General features: G+C 43.2%; 1 protein-coding gene across 1 annotated transcript in view; it reads left to right on the forward strand.

Moving 5' to 3' along the window:
* Positions 1-1,178: 1,178 nt before the first annotated feature.
* PLBD1 (phospholipase B domain containing 1) overlaps positions 1,179-16,696 on the forward strand; it is a gene marked incomplete at both ends in the record, with an annotated part of 35,786 nt that continues 20,268 nt past the window's right edge. Inside the window, 2 exons of the mRNA XM_079535349.1 lie at positions 1,179-1,257; positions 9,276-9,495. Coding sequence (XP_079391475.1) covers positions 1,179-1,257; positions 9,276-9,495 — 299 coding nt within the window. The remainder of the gene's footprint in view (positions 1,258-9,275; positions 9,496-16,696) is intronic.

Raw genomic sequence — 16,696 nt, forward strand, 5'->3', positions numbered from 1 at the left:
CTGCAGATACTGGGATAGTTCATTTAGAATCTGTCTAGTTTTCAGTAGCTCTTTCCTGCACTCTTCAGATCATAAATCCCATGTAATTCTTTGCAGATAAATAACTGATTGACTTTTTTTGGCATGTTTGCTTTCTATGTGGTTCTTGTGTATTTCTGTCACCCATACATCACAACTACTCTTTTAGAAAATTTTCACCTACTTTCTAGTTTGAATCTGTCTTAGGTTCAATATCTTATCATTGCATTTTGTTATTAAATGTTGGATTAAAGAGCCCTCTGCCATCAGAAATCTGTCACTGAACCACAGAATGGTTGGGTTGGAGGTGAGCTCAAAGTCCAGGCAGTCCCAACCCGTGCTGTGGGCACGGCTCAGGTTGCCCAGGGCCCCATCCAACCTGGCCTTGAACTGCCAGGGATGGGCACCCGCAGGGAATGGCCATAGTTGTAAACCCTAAGGAAAGTATTCTCTCTTGTTCTTTTTCTGCAGGGAAATGCACAGTGGTTTGCATTAACAGGGCTAAAAGATGCCCTTCTTCTTTGTAGAAGACGTGGTTTGACAAGACACGGTGTAACTTTACTGGAGCTTTCTCTGGCAAACCTTGGAGGTCCGTCAGCCTCGGTCAGCCCGGGCGCCTGCCAGGGTCCGGCCTGGGGCTGCCCCACCACGGCGTTGTGCCACTCGAGGCTGGTCAGTGTGGAGAAGAGGCCTGAACTTGCCCTGCAGTGAACCCCAGCTCCCGGCTTGGCTTTGGGGTTTCTGAAAACAAATTCTGTGCCCCGAAACACATCCAGGTCTCAGCCCGACACCTTCCACCGGTCCCCTCCAGCAGGACAGCCGGGCCTGGAGGGCAGCGTAGGGGCCAAGCCTTCGAGGGAGCTGGACAGGGGGAGCCCCTGCAGCCCCCGCGAGCCCCGGGGCCACCACGAGTCGACTCGGGAGGGGGCAGAGCAGGGCGACGAGCAACCATCGCTTCCTGGGAGAGAGGGGACGGCGAGCTGCGGGGGTTACCACTGCCCCAGCGGGGCCAGCCCCGGCTCGGGCCACCCCCAGCACGGGGGCGCCGGGGCGGGCGCCGGAGGAGGCGGGGGCAGCGGCGAGACCTGCCCTGAGCGAGGGAACTTCTTCAAGTTTCGCCGCCTCCTGGTGCCCAGAGGAGACGCGTGGGAGCGAGCAGCATGGCCCGGCTCGGCGGCGGCCCGCTGTGCTGCTGCTGGGGGCTCGTCCTCGTATGGGCGGTGGCGGGAGGTCGAGCAGGTGAGGCGGGCGGCTCTCCAGGGGCAGCGGAGGGGTCTCACCCCGGAGCCTTCGCGTCGGGGTGGGCGGGGTACTGCGGGGCTGCCTGGCGGCCGGGGGCGCTGTCCCGTCCCGGCTACCGAGCAGCCGCCGCGCCTCGTGCCGGGGTGAGGGACGGCCGTGACGCCCGGGGGGCGGCTGAGGGGGTAAATGCTTTGCTCGGAAGGCGGTGAAGCGATGGCACAGCTGTCTAGAGAGCTGTGGGTGCCCCATCCCTGGATTTTCGAGGCCAGGTTGGATGGGGCCCTGGGCAGCCTGAGCTGCTGGGTGGCTGCCCTGCCCACGGCACGGGGGAGGACTTGGTGGGCTTTGAGGTCGTTTCTGATCTAAGCCATTCTGTGATACTGTGAAGTCTTCTACGAGGTTCCTGGTTCACTTATTAATTGCTTACAGAACAAGGGAAAATTCAGGTGACAGTTGTTTTAACACATCTGCGTTGTTACAAGCGTCTCATTTCATGGGCAGCCCTATCTCATCTTGCAGACCTGTTTTTCAGTCCTTTTCAAACCTTAATGTTGAACCTAATGAACAACCAGGCCAAGTGCAATGTGTTGCACTTGGGTTGGAGTAATCCCTGATACTTATGCAGACTGGAGAGAACTCATGGGGTAGCGGTGCAGAGAAGGAATTGGGGGTCCTGATGGGTTAAAAGCTGGACATGAGCCAGCAGTGCGTGCTTGTGGCCTGGAAGGCCAACAGTGCCTTGGGCTGCATCAAAAGAGGGGGTCACCAGCAGGGAGAGAGAGGGGATTGTCCCTATCTGCTCTGTCTTTGTAAGGCCCCATCTGGAGTATTGCACAAGAAAGATGTGGAGCTGTTGGAGTGGGTCCAGGGGAGGTCACGAAGATGCTCAGAGGGCTGGAGCACCTTTGCTATGAAGACAGGCTGAGGGAGATGGGCTTGTTCAGTATGGAGAAGACTGCAGGGAGACTTCATTGTGGCTTTCCAGTACTTGAAGGGAGCTTATTAATGGGAGGACTGACTTTTTACATGGGCAGATAGTGATAGGACACGGGGGGGACAGTTTTAAGCCACAGGAGGGGAGAGGAGGAAATTCTTTACTCAGAGAGTGGTGAAGTGCCGGCACAGGCTGCCCAGAAAAGCTGAGTCCCTGGAGATTCAAGGCCAGGTTGGATGGGGCTTTGGGCAGCCTGAGCTGGGGAGTGGAAGCCCTGCCTATGGCACTGGCTGGGACTGTGTGGGCTTTGTGGTTCCTTCTGGCCTAAACTATTTTATGATTCTGTGAAATTGCAAAAACTTTCATTACTGTATTAACAGGACTTAAGGAGGAATCAACCACGGAGCATGCGGAAAGAAGTGAAAGGAAGGTTAGGGTATAAAGTAGTTTAAGCTAATACCTTACTGATTCCTCACATCATAGTTGAAGTAGACAAATAGAAGACTATTAAGCAGCATTTGGAAGTGCCTTTGGGCTATTTAATAGAGCAAATTTAGCTTTCAACATTGTGGACTTCCTGTTGTTTTATTTTTGTTTGTTTGCTTTGTTTTCCCTAAATTTGTTCGTTGTTCATTAGTATTTTGAACTCCTTGAGGATTCTTATTGTGCAATTTGGAAAATGTTTCTGGAGAATGTTCTCTGGTAAAAATCAGTGAAAATTAGGGACTAAGATTGTAAGCTACTTGTGAAGCAGCTGCTTTTGTTTCCTCTGTGGATGATGGATGCTGGGGACCTACAGTTTTGGCAAGTATCACATTCACAAGCATCCTTGTGAACTTGAAAACCATATAAAATTGAAACTGCTAAGTCACGATTCACACATTTCAGTATTGCCTCTTTCTCTCCAGTAAGCAGAATTCAGGGGATTAGGCTCCAAATAATGATAGGCTTGTTGGAGGCAAATTGAAAAATTACTTAAAATGTATAAGGAAATAGGATTAATTAAGTCTGGTAGAATAGAAAACACAAATAACTTCTGTTCAAGAGGAACAAGAATGCATTTAGTTCTTCAATTGAAAATTACTGGCTTTCATGTTAAGTGCCTGTGTGGTTTAAGCTAATCTCTAAAGAAATCCTGAAGTACTTAATGTTCATTTTGTAATGAATTCTGGTCGTAACTGTAGTGTGAAATCTCACTTGTACTTCAGAGGTGCACAACCTTTCTAAACAGTTAGGAGGCTGGTTCTAAAATTTCTTTGGGAAAATAGGGCAAGTTCTATCAAATGACAAAGTTGAACTGAAATATCAGATGCTTCTTATTATGGTTGACCTGATACACAGAATGAACAACTAACTGAACATTAATTGTAGAACAGGCTGTATTAATAAAGGGGAGATGTGAAACTCTGCTTTATTTTAATGGGTCCAGGTTGAGCAAAAATTGTTTTCAGTGAAACAGGAAAAGGAAAGTGAATGGGCGGAATCTAGTAAGTACATCTTAGTACTTCTACTGAAAAAAAAAATTCCTCACCTTTCAAAAGCAGGAAATTAAAAAAAGCATGTAAAATAGAGATAAAAATTAGTAGCTGAGGAACCCACTGCTTTTCCTACTCTGACTTGTTTAGTTAGATGTAACCTGAAATGCATGAAATGGTTGAAAATATTCCCAGTGCTCCCTCTGTTGCTTATGAGTGGGCTTGTTGCTTAAACTGAGGACAAACGTGAATGTTAATGCTGACCTCCAAACCTTGTAGCTGTTCCGCTTGCAGGAAAGGGGGAGTTCTGTTAATTTCTCTGATCAGAAGTCTAGTAGGCTGTCCAGATGTATCTATGTTTTAAGAACAAGAGCATAGGAAAAAACATCTATTCAGTAGTTATTTCTTAAAAAACTCTATTGCTGTTCTTAAGGTATGTCAGGTGCTATTTCTGTAGTGCTAATTTATTTAATAAATAAAAGAGATAGTTATTAAATAGTGCACATTAGATGGTCTTGGGCCATCTTGCTGTATTGTTCTTTTTTTGTCTGTCCATCCAGTTCTTACACATTACTGCTAGGTATCATCGTTTCCTAGCCACAGCTGAAATATATTCCATTTTTCTTCCATCTTTTCCATTTTCCAGGATATAATCTTGGCAAAAGTCAGATACTTCTCATGTGGTGAAGAAATTCCAGTTCTCTGCCAACTGTAATCCTGTTTCTGGATCTTTATTTGGCAAAAGCATCAATATGTCTATAAGAACAGGCACCTTCAGGAAAGGTTCTTCCCAGTCTCTGCTTCTTGCAGACAGGAGAAGGAACTTTTACTTATTTACATACTTGTTCTGTCACTGTTCTTCTGCACTTCTGTCCCCCATCTTGCAGTGTACTGGAAGCTGTGGTGGGACTGTGTGTTGCTGATGTTACGCAGGCAGTTCTGGCTCAGTTGACCTGCCCTTCCAGTGACATTGAGTCACTTGTTGCAGTAAATAGTGTCTGCTTCTGTTTTTTTCTTGGGTTAACCCTACTAAGCAGTATTGATATGGAATTGCCGTAAGTTATCAAAGTCATTTCTGCTCTTCAGAGCTCTGTGAGAAGGCAGTAAGTTGACATTTGTCAGTGTTCTCTGCTACACAGTAAGTTCTATGATTTCTAGATTCATGGAGACATTGCACTTGATTCATACGTAAGGCATTACCAACACAACTGCTGGGATAAGATATATTAAGGTCTCTGCATCACCCTCCCAAAATAAAAATGCTGGCATTATATGAGGGAGAGGTTCATGGTGTTAGAGGACTGTTTGGAATTCTGCAGTCTGTTCTTAGATATCTGTGTTCTGTTGATAGATTTTGGATGGTTTTCTTGCTAAAGGTAGAACTGCTTGTTCAGATGATAAGTTACAGTTGTGACAGAGTGATAGGAAATGCTTCAATTACATAAAAGTGCAAGCTTAAGTGCACACAGAGTTCAAAGATGTGATTTTTAGATCCATCTTCGGCAACATAAAGCCTTATCTTGTAAATTATAACAGTTACTGTATGATTATACATAAATATCTGTTCCTTGAAGGAGGCATAACAATTTAATCTCAGGGTATTTTGGCACACTAGACCAGGCCTATCAGAGTTGCAGAAACTGATATAAAAATGAATGAGCTGACATCAGGTATATGAGCTGCCAGAAAACCCCAAAAATCAGTAATGGGAAATGGTGCCTTCCAGCATTGTTGTTAAACCACATCTATGGCACATGGCTCAGTGCTGTTCCCCCAAAGGCCTCTGCAGCTTCAGGAAGCTACACGATGCAACACTTTCACTTCTCTTCCAGTCCTGGCTTTCTCCAGTTAAGCTTTCATATGGAGAAGTTTAAGGGCAGGGCAAACTCAAGGATAATTTGAAAGTTCATTCTGACTTTTGAAAACAATTCTGACTCTTCATGCTCTGACAGGGAGTAAAACAAAGAAACACGGCCTGCCACAGTAGAGTATGCGTGTTCAAGGCACGTGTCTGTCTCTGTTCAGCCTGTTCAGGACCCAGCTTTCTCCATTCCCTTTGCTTTTGCGAGCTTTAGTTTTATGAATGGTCTTTGGCAGTCTGTACTGACCAGCCTCATTAGCCTGCACTGCTTTTCATAGATTTTTCAGTCTGAGAGATTCCTGTGTTTACCCTTAAACAAAAGCAGCAGTTAACTATCTTTTAGTAATACATGAGGTAAGGTGAAAACAGAAAACTGATGGTGGCAGCTTGAAAAGGTATCCAAGGTCTGTGATGTTTCAGTCCTTTAAATAGCATCATTACCTGGCAGATGAAAAGCATGTTTTTAAACATTGTGTGCCCAGTCCCTGAAGTGACTTAATCTCTAAATTAGTTCACATAAAATCTCCTATTCATAGAATGGGGGGAGGGGAAGATTTTCTTCAGTACTAAAATGCTGTTTTGGTTTACACTCCCCCATTTGCATATTTCTGGTACATTATGAAGACTGACAAAGTACTCGGTGGTGCAGATCTGTAGCTGGAGGCTGTGTACTGCAGTTTCAGTACTATGTTCTAGGTACGAGGTTAGTAGTGTTCAGTGTCTTCATTAATGCTCTGGATGATGGGACGCACTACCCTCAGCAAGTTTCCAGATGATACAAAACCAGGAGGGGTGATTGATAGATCAGAGGGATTTTCTTCATCCTTAGGGACCTTAGCAAGATGCAGAAATGATGTGACAAGAACCTCATGAGCTTCAACAAAAGGAAGTGCAAAGTCCTGCAAAGAAGGCTAATAGTATCCTGGACATTTGGTAAGTATTGCTATCAGGTTGAGGAATGTGATCGTTCCCTTCTTAGCACCTTAGCACCTGGAGAGGATGCACCTTAAGTACTGTGTCCAGTTCTGGGCCTCCCAGTCCAAGGGAGACCTGGATGATGTACTGCAGAGAGTCTGGTGAGGGGTCGTAATGAAAGGACTGGAGCTCCTCTCCTGTGAGGAGAGGCCATGCCAGCTGGGACTGTTCAGCCTAGAGAAGGCCAAAAGAGGATCTCATTAATGTCTATAGATATCTGAATTGAGGGTGCAAAAAGGACAAATCAAGCTATTTTCAGTGGTGCCCAGGGCCAGTACAAGAGGCAGTGAACACAAACTGGAACACTGGAGGTTCCTTCTGAACACCAGGAAGAACTTCTCTTCTTTACAGGTGCTGAAATTTTGGCACAGGTTTCCCAGAGAGGTAGTGAATCATAGAATGGCCTGGTGAAAAGGACCACAGTGATCATCGAGTTTCAACCCCCTGCTATGTGCAGGGTCTCCAACCAGCAGACCAGGCTGCCCAGAGCCACATCCAGCCTGGCCTTGAATGCCTCCAGATATGGGGCATCCACAGCCTCCTTGGGCAACCTGTTCCAGTGCATCACCACCTCTGAGTGAAAAACTTCCTCCTCATATCTAACCTAAACCTTTTCTGTCTCAGTTTGAAACCATTCCCCCTTGTCCTGTCACAATCCACCCTCATAAACAGCCGTTCCCCCTCCTGTTCATATGCTCCCTTCAGGTACTGGAAAGCCACAGTGAGGTCCCCTTGGAGCCTTTTCTTTTCCAAGCTAAACAATCCCAGTTCCCTCAACCTTTCTTCATAGGAGAGGTGCTCCAGCCCTGTGATTGTCTCAGTGGTCCTCCTCTGGACTTGTTCCAAAAATTCTGCATCTTGTACTGGGGGCTCCAGGCAAAGTGGTGTCTCCTTGGGGACATTCAGAAGTAACCTGCCTGGATATCTAGCTCTAATGACCTTGCTTAAGCAAGTGCACTGGGCCAGATGATTTCCAGAGATCCCCTTCCAAGCTTTCTTATTAAGGAACACTTTTTACTCTTCTTGCTGGAATACTGGGTATGAGACTGACTATTCAGCAGTCTAGTAAAATAGATAAAAAATGTCTTAAAGAAGCTGATTAACTGCTATGTCCAGAAGTGATTGGTTGGAGGAAGAATTTAGTTCTTGGAAGCCTGTTTTGTTCAGTCACTTCACGGCTCTTCATAAAAACAGCTTCCTAATGAGGAGTACTGAATGAAGTGGGTGAACTTAGTTTGAAGTCAGATGAGCTACTTAATCACAGACATTTTACTTAAAGCTCTTTGAAGAGCACTGGGTATTGTGCTGACACTGTCGCTTTTTTTTCATTTTTTAGTGGTTCCAGTATGATAACATGCATACTAAATATTTTGTGTAAAATTATCCACATTTACGTCTAGCTCTCTGCTTGCAGATATTGTGGTTGTGATGCACAAAATGAATTGTCATGAGGCACAGTAACCAAATTGCAATTTGTTGCTATCAGCTGGCAGCAGTGGTCAGAAGAATAAAAACATCGCCAATTTCCCCATTGTTTTTATGAACTTATCCCTTAAAATAGAAACTCTGATTTTCCCACTCTGTTCCTCTGCCCCTCAACTCTCTTCACTTGCATTGCTCTGATGTAACCAGGTCTGATTTTAGGGAAGGCTGAACAATTAGAGGTTTTTCTGAAAGTTCATTACCTTGCTCTTTGTTCTTCAGTGTAACAGGATTAAAACTCAAATTAATTAATAATGTTCCCCAAACAAAATTCCTGGCAGAACTCTGGAGCAACCTGATGCCCTCCTTATCCACCTTTCATGTTCTTTTAATGCTTGGGGTCCATTCTATTCTGGTTGTGTGGGAGGTGTTTTGTGCCTTAAAATGGGTTGCATATGTGTGGTGCTTTGATCTTTCAGCCTGTGATCCATTGAGCTCTGCAGGTTGGCTAATAGAGTCTCCAAGGTTAGCTGCCCAGAAAGTTTGGAGAGAGGAGAAAAAAAAAAGAAAAAAAAAAAAAAAAGAAAAAAAAAAAAAGGCAAAACCAACTTTTACAGCTGTTTGAATCTTCAGATAGAAAACAAGGTCAGCAGTAGCTATAATCATTTGCAGTGGATAAGGCATGACATTTTAAAAGATGCTTTTGATAAGATTTGTGTAGTTTTTCTGCTGGGCCAGATAAGGAAATATTTTTATGATTTATTTTTGTCAAGACTCAGCTGGTTGGAGTTGTATACCAAAAAAGCTGTTGATAATTTCCGAGGAAGTAACATGAAAATATTTATCTGTAAACTGCTGTCCTTGTATAACTCTAGTTGGTCCTCATACTGCTCCTCAGTATGTTAACCTTAGTGTTGGTCTCCATAATGGAATCAAACCTGTTGGAAAGCTAGCAAAGAAACTTTAAAATTGCCTCAGCAATCCACAGTTGGATAGGAAATGCCTACACGTGCTTTCTCTGTTTTACTTTGTTTTACTTTCTTAGTCTTACTTTGCAGCAGCTACTTCATTAGTTCTCAGTCTACAAATACTGTGAGAAACTTCTGATAAGGTGGCAGACCAACCCATTCCACTCTATTGTTTAACAACAGCTGCTTGGGACTCTGGAGACTTGGGTTTATGTGTGTTGTATCTAGTTCTCTGACCCTCCTAGACTTCTTTAGGAGTCAGCAGTGTTGAAGTAAAATGATGTTCCTATGATGCTTGTTACTTCTCAGATGTGTTGCATCAGTAATTTCCCTTGTGTTTTTGTTTTTGTTTTCATTGCCTTCTTTCTTCTTGGCCACAGAAATGCGCTATGCAACTTTGTACTGGAATAAAGCTCAAAAAATACTTCAGGTCAAGAATATACTGGACAGGAGTGGAGATGCATATGGCTTCTACAACAACACTGTACAGACAACAGGTTGGGGAGTTCTGGAGATCAAAGCAGGCTATGGCCATCAGACCTTAAGCAATGAAGATATCATGTATGCAGCTGGATTTTTGGAAGGCTATCTCACAGCTCCGTAAGTACCTCAGGAAGCTTCTCAACTTATGACTCTTCCAGTGGGTTTCTGTGCTAGTGAGTTTTTTTATTCACTTTCTATCCTTTCCCTTATATCCTTTCAGAAACTAACCGTACATTTTTTGTGGTAGTGTGCTGTTTTTTTTATTAGTAGCAGTATGAAGTAAAGCATCATCACCACAGTATCAAGTTATGGCTCTGCGCCCTCTCCTCCTGCAGGCTCTCTTGACACGTCACTGAGATCAATGAATATTGCATCTCTATTACTGGTTAAATAATGTAATCACAGAATAGCATATGTATAATGAAATGTGTAAGCACTATGTTGTAAATAATTACAAAAGAGGCAGCAGAAAGAATAGTTATTTCCTCGGCATACAGGTAGGTGACTGATGAACAGATGAGACAATGATCAGACAGGGAGAGACAAAGACTGCAGGGCTTCTGTAAGGAGGTTTTTCAGCAAACACTGTCAAAAATCTACTGGAGAAGCAGGTGCTGAAACTTTACAGTGTGGGAAGTTTGGTCTCTCTTGGACAAAGTAAAAAATGCTGATATACCGATAGACAGACAGATGTGTTTCTAGAAGGGTCACTGAAAGCCCTGTGGAGAGAAAATGAGGGATTGAATCTCTCCCACAGTGTAGATCTGTGAAAACAGTTGTTTTTTTGTGCTTGTTACAAATTCAATGAATTCAGAATAGCTTTTAAAAAAAAAAAAAAAAAAAAAATCAGAAGAGAAGTTCTTTCCCTCACTAAGCAGGAAGACAGAATTGATGGGATATAGCTGGAGATACAAGTATACTAAGCATGTGACACATGGCTTGCTGAACAAGCTTGACTTTTTTTTTTTTTTTTTTTTTTTTTTTTTTTCCTCCTCTATGATCTTAGTCACAGTAAAAGAAAAATTCCCGAGTTCTGATGTGTGCCTGGGGATTAGCTGAGAGATGCTTACGACAGGTGCTGGCTTCACCAGCCTTCCTTCCACAACTCTAAAACAATTATCCATTAGCTGCATTTAACAGGTCAGCATAGTAGGCTTCTCTGAAGAGCAAATGTCTGGTATGACTTTTGAACAAGATATTAGTGTAATCAGTAGTAAGACATTTTAAGATCAGTTAAGATTTTGTGGATAGTTCTCTGATCATATGTTATTATGACTCTAGTAGGTCTCTCTAATGGAGGGACATCCATTAGATGGTCTCTGAACAAGACTTTTACACTATGAAGAAAACCCAGTTAAACAGTGTTTGTCAATTAAGAAAATTCTTTCTGAGGGAAAGAAGAATCACAGAATCACAGAATGGTAGGGGTTGGAAGGGACCTCCAGAGATCATCGAGTCCAACCCCCGTGCCAAAGCAGGTTCCTTACACCAGGTCGCACAGGTAGGCATCCAGGCAGGTCTTGAACATCTCCAGAGAAGGAGACTCCACAACCTCCCTGGGCAGCCTGTTCCAGTGCTCCGTCACCCTCACTGTAAAGAAGTTCTTAATTTACCCTTCTAGGATTCTCTTTTCCAGAAGAACAGAAGAAATGTGATGTATAGTTTTAGTTCAAGAAAGGAGACCTAGAGTACTGAGTGCACAGCGTTTAACCCAGGCAGGAAAGAGAAAGAAGTACGTGAGAAATTTGGTTATATGCTGTTTAGATTATTTTGCATAAGAAGTTACAGCTTTGCACTACTTAATTTCTATAAACTACATATGGATGTGGGGGAATCATAGCATTACATGAGAATGTTACTCCTTAGATTTTTCTCTAAGGCTTTGTGTACTCATCTTTAAGTGTTTAAGTTTAAGTTTTGTCATACTACGTAGATGGTCCAATCTGTGCTAAGCTTAATTAGATAGCAAGAAATGTTCTAGGAGCAACAACTCACTTCCTGGTCCCCTTCTGCATCCATAGTTGATCTGCAAGTCTTCCTGACTGTCCTTTTAAGCAGACTTAAGTATATGCCCATTCCTTTAAAAATGGACTGAGTGTGAAACAGCGTCTGCAAAGTCTTTATCTGATGTCTCAGTCTATGCTTAGGTTTAGGGGAAGGAGTGCTGTTCCACATCCCCTTCCTCTTGGCTACAGATGTTAAGTGAATCTTCACGGAAGTGAAGGTGCTCACCAGTTACTCTGCTCAAGGCCTTTGCTTTCTCCAGACCAGATGCTTACTACCGCTGTTTCCCAGCCTCAGCCATTTTTATTGCAGGGCTATGAGCTCCACCAATGACTATAGAGAGGTAGATAAGCAGAAATTGTACTGAACAGAGGTCTTAGAGTCTGTGGAAATGAGCTTGAGGGTTTGCGTCAAGGAAGAGACTGAAGAAGTAGGGTTTGAGATTTGGGCTTTTAAGTGAACCTTGAACAGCTTTAAAACAGATAGGTGTGGCAGCGGGTTAAGATGTGTGTTAAAAGCTTGATCTCACAACTCCATTCCTGCATCTTTATCTTACCTGGAAAGTGATGGAATCCTAACTGACATGCAGTCAGATGTTCTTTCTTTGGATTGGTTACACAAGTCTTTTATGGTGGAACTAGGAGATAGCATCTCTCAGACTGTAACCCTGTTCCATTCAGACAGCCTGGCAGCCAGCTTTTAGGTAAGGTTTTTCTAGCACCATCATTACTTCTCATAAGATAATGAGTCTCTAAACACTGTCACTCTGCTTTTGCGCACGTTTGTTGTCCACAGTAGCTGCACACAGCTCAGCCTTCCCTCTGAAGGCCTTTTGTGTCCTGCTTACAGCAAGGAAGAGTGTAACTCAGTGTTTGACAGTGTTGAAGGCTTTATTTGTATCAATAACCACTTAGCTACCAGAGTGATGAGGCTTATGTCACTTGCCTATACTGGCACCACTGCTGTGGGTGGCTCTTTATACCACAGCCCTCCAAGGTGAATACATGAGGTATGCTTGCTAATTGAGGTGTCCTGTAGTATATTGTTTCCTTAGTCTGGGCAACTAACTCCAAGGTCTCATCTGTCACACATCCATTTATGGTAACGACTCCACAAAGCAGAAATGACCCAAGGTGCGTCTTTGTGGGAACCCTTAAGTCCTACCAGGAAGCACTCTGATCTCATTGTGTTGTATTAATAGGAAGGATACATTGCAGGCCTAATCCAGGTTGAAGTACAGGTTCCTGCAGAAGCTGTCAGCTCCAGTTTGACAGTGGCTGCATTTGGAGACCTTCAGGAATTCTCAGCTATCCCAGTTCTTTCATTACACTTAAGATGTGAAGGAAGGTTTCTAGACTCAGCTAGGCCTTATGTATGCCTAAGAGTGACAAAATTTCTCTCAAGCATACGTTTTTTAGGAACCCAAGGAGAATGTAATAAAAATGGATTTAAAAAAAAAAAAAAAAAAAAGACAAAAAAAAAAAAAAAGACATGGGACTGTATGATCTCAAATTACTGGGGAGGAATTCAACTCAGCTCTTGTTTTGTAGGTCTGTGGTATAAAAACAATAGCTAAACTAGACCCATCTACCAGTGGACATGATTTATCTTTCTAGAATAGGCACCTGATTCAAATAGCGACTGTCCATTTTGAAAATAGTCAGGGGCAGGATACATCTAATTCTTGTATCTGGAGAGCCATACGTTAGTTTTTATCCCTAGTCTCAGGTCTCTCTGTAAGATCCAGTCCTATTGTCCAGCTGAAATTTTTTGCTGTGGCTTTCTTGGATATGAATTCCCTTCCCCCATTACAAGACAGATGTTACTGAGGCATACTTTACTCAAGCAATGGCAGAGCACATCCAGATCAGTGACATTCAGCGCATGCTATTACTCAGTTTCAACTGAGACATACCAGCTGCCTAAGAGCTGGTATTAAATTTGAAGCAACATTAATTGTACTCTTTTCTGATATAACCCCAGCTGACCTGAGTCCTGTCATCTTCCTCTCTAATTTGAAGAAGCATAGCTCTGCTTTGCTGTTTTTGGACTTTGAATTCTTGTCTCAGCTTTGTAATTGCCTTGTTTTTGACTTAGATACAGCTGCAAAGCCTTACGTTATTGCAATGATCCAATTTACTTCAGAAGGTAATTCTCTTACAAAACTTGCAGGCCTTGCATATAGAAGGTTTGTTAGAAGGGAATAAAAGATGCAAAAAACCCCCCAGATGATAACACAGGGCATCTAAGGGGAAAAGAGTCTCAAAAACTTTGTGCGTTAATAAAAAATCCCAGGAATCATCTGGCCTCTTAGTATATGCAAGAAGGAGACCCATTAAAGAAGCTGGTTTCACTCCTCTGGTTCTGAACAAACCCACTCTGTATCAATCATCACAGCCTAACGATACCACTGCTGTAAAATCTGCCTTGTGTTGCATAAATTTTGAGAACTCCAAATGAAGGACAGTTATGGCTCATAGTTGAGTCTAGAAGCCTGGTCATCTATCCTGGCCCAGGCAGTGGTCAGAGCAGCATCCTTGTTGTTTCTATCCTCTTAATCTGGTTCTTGTCCCTGAAAGACTATCTGCTAGATGGATTGTCTCCTGCTTTCCCTTTTTCAGTGCCGTCAGGGATCAGACTTGTATGGCATGTGTTATGCTATGATTTCCATACTAAAATTGCTTGGGATTTTTATTTGCCAAATTTGCTGGGACTGCAGGGATGCAAAATATTAATCTGGCTCTTCAACTTTCTTGTCCACTTCAATAAATGGGTAGGAATTAAGGCGTGTAGTCTGGGAGGAGAACAGATAACTCTAGAACTAAAATTGATGCTACAGCTGGAGTTCCATAAAAAGTGTGATGGTATAAGGCTGCTGAGTACTTCCTTCTTTGATTGTAGCTCCTCCTTCCACATATCCAACCCCTCTCACTTGCGCCTACCCAGACACTCACCAAGCCTTTCATATTGATTCATTTACTAAGATAGAATCATAGAACCATTAAGGTTGGAAAGACCACTAAAATCATCTAGTCCAACTGTCAACTCATCACCACCATGCCTACTAAAACACGTCATTTAATGCCACATACATACAACCTTTTCTGGGAAGCCTCCGCGGGTGGTGGCTCCAGCACCTTCTCTGGGCAGCCTGTTTCAGTGCATCACCAATCTTTCAAAGAAATTTTTCCTAATATCCAGCCTACCTGGTCGGATATTAGGAACCTCCCCTGGGGCAACCTGAGGGCATCGCCTGTTACCTGCATGAAAAAGCCGACCTTCAACTCATCACAACCTCCCTTCAGGTTGTTGTAGAGAACAATAAAGTCTCCCCTGAGTCTCCTCCAGACACAACAGTCCTAGTTCCGTCAGCTGCTCCTCATCAGGTGTGTGCTCCTGACCCTTCACAGCTTTGTTGCCTTCTCTGGACGTGCTCCAGGGCTTCAGTGTCTTTCTTGTAGTGAGGGGCCCAAAAAGTGAACACTGTGCTTGACGTGTGGCCTCAAAAGAGCCTAGTACAGAGGCTCACCTCCCTGCTCCAGCTGGCTGCACTATTTCTGATACAAGCCAGGATGCCTTTGGCCTTCTTTTTACCTGGGCAAACTGTTGCCTCATGGTCACCCAGCTGTCAGCTAACAGCCCCACATACTCTTCCTTGGTGCAGCTTTTCAGCCACTCAGCCCCAAGTCCGTAGTGCTGCATGGGGTTGTTGTGACCAAAGTGCAGCACCCGGCACTTGGTCATGTTGAACTTCATCCCATTGACTCAGCCCAGAGATCCAGCCTTCCAGGTCCCTCTGTAGGGCCTTCCTACCCTCAGGCAGATTGACACTTCCTTCCAACTTGATTGTCTTCTGCAAACTTACTGAGGGTACACTCAGTCTCCTCAAGCTTTCTTCTCATACCACTTCTGTCTACATAAAAGCTAGAAAAGCAATTTACATTTTTTTGCTGGGTTAGTGTTTTACCTGAATGTGTGCAGAACAATTAGATTGAGTGATCAGAAGGGTACCAGAAGTGACATAACAGGGTCATGCAGTCAAAAACAGTTGAGAATGGGGCAAGGGACAAAAAGAAGGTCAGTAGATCATATCTCTAATTATCAACAAACCATTCAGTCATCTCTGGCTGCATTCTCTAATTATGGCCTCTAATTATGCTCTGAGAGAAATTGGAGAAAAAGAGTACCTGTCTGCACAGCTTCCAGAGGGAGTTGCCCTTCAGAGTTTTGGTACAGAGAATATTGTTGTGCTGGCATTTGCTTTCCTTGAGGCTAATGCCTGCTTCTTAGTTCTGTTTTGTCTTGGAACTTAGTAGGAGCTAAGTTCATCATTCTAGTGATGACTGATGTAGTTCCACCAACTCCAGACTTCAGCAAAATAATTTCCTGTTGACTTCTGCTTAGAACTAAATATTCCTACCTACACTTTTTTTTTTTTTCTTCTCAGTGGCTGAGCAAGCGTTAGTTCATTTTGCACAACATGAAGAAATGTCAATGGGAGCAAAATTAAAGGAATGAGAAGATTCAGAGGATCAGATGCATGAACTGAGCAACTACACTTGACCTAAACTAGAAGTGTGACTTTTAACTCATGGGCTCCTGAATTCTGTTTGGCAGTTAATTTTCTCTGGAAGTGTAAAGTGCTTCACTTCAATAACTAAACAGTAACAAGCATAAAAAAGCACCTTTTGTTCCTGCTAGTTAATAGGGATGAGAAAGCTAACCGAACTTAATTTAAAAACAACAAAAAAAAACCAAACCCTTTTCTCCCCTCCCCCCCCCAAAAAAAGCCAAACCAAACAAAAACAAAAACAAACACACTACAGTAATTTTGTTTTCCATAAACATGAATTTGTTTAGATCAGGCATGAGTCTGCTATTTGGGAATGCTCAGGATCAACTTACACCTTAAAATAGAGATACTTAGCTTGTTACGTGGTAGAACGTGGTTAATGGTAAGTAAAAACTCTGCTAGGTATCGGCTGAAATTCTTTCAATTCAATCGGCAAATAATATCCTACTGATCTCTCTGGCTCTCTTGATTCCAAATAGAAAAGCTCTCTGATGAACCATTTCTGTTGTGCTTTATGTTAATGTGCCAGAACCTCCAAGATGGTTCTGGTCTACAAACATTTCCTAAATCTGAAGGTTTGCTTCTCATTTTTGCTTTTTTTTTTTTTTTCCATTATAGGGCTGTTTGAGCAAGCATTAGCAAAGTCTTTTATTTTGATTCAAATTTCAACAATCCCTTTGTGTTATCTTTGCCATTTAACATGGATTCAGTGTATGAAGTCATTTCTGTAATTCAAAAAAG

The sequence above is a fragment of the Tetrao urogallus genome (assembly GCF_951394365.1).
Source record: "Tetrao urogallus genome assembly, chromosome: 1".
Taxonomy (NCBI): Eukaryota; Metazoa; Chordata; class Aves; order Galliformes; family Phasianidae; genus Tetrao; species Tetrao urogallus.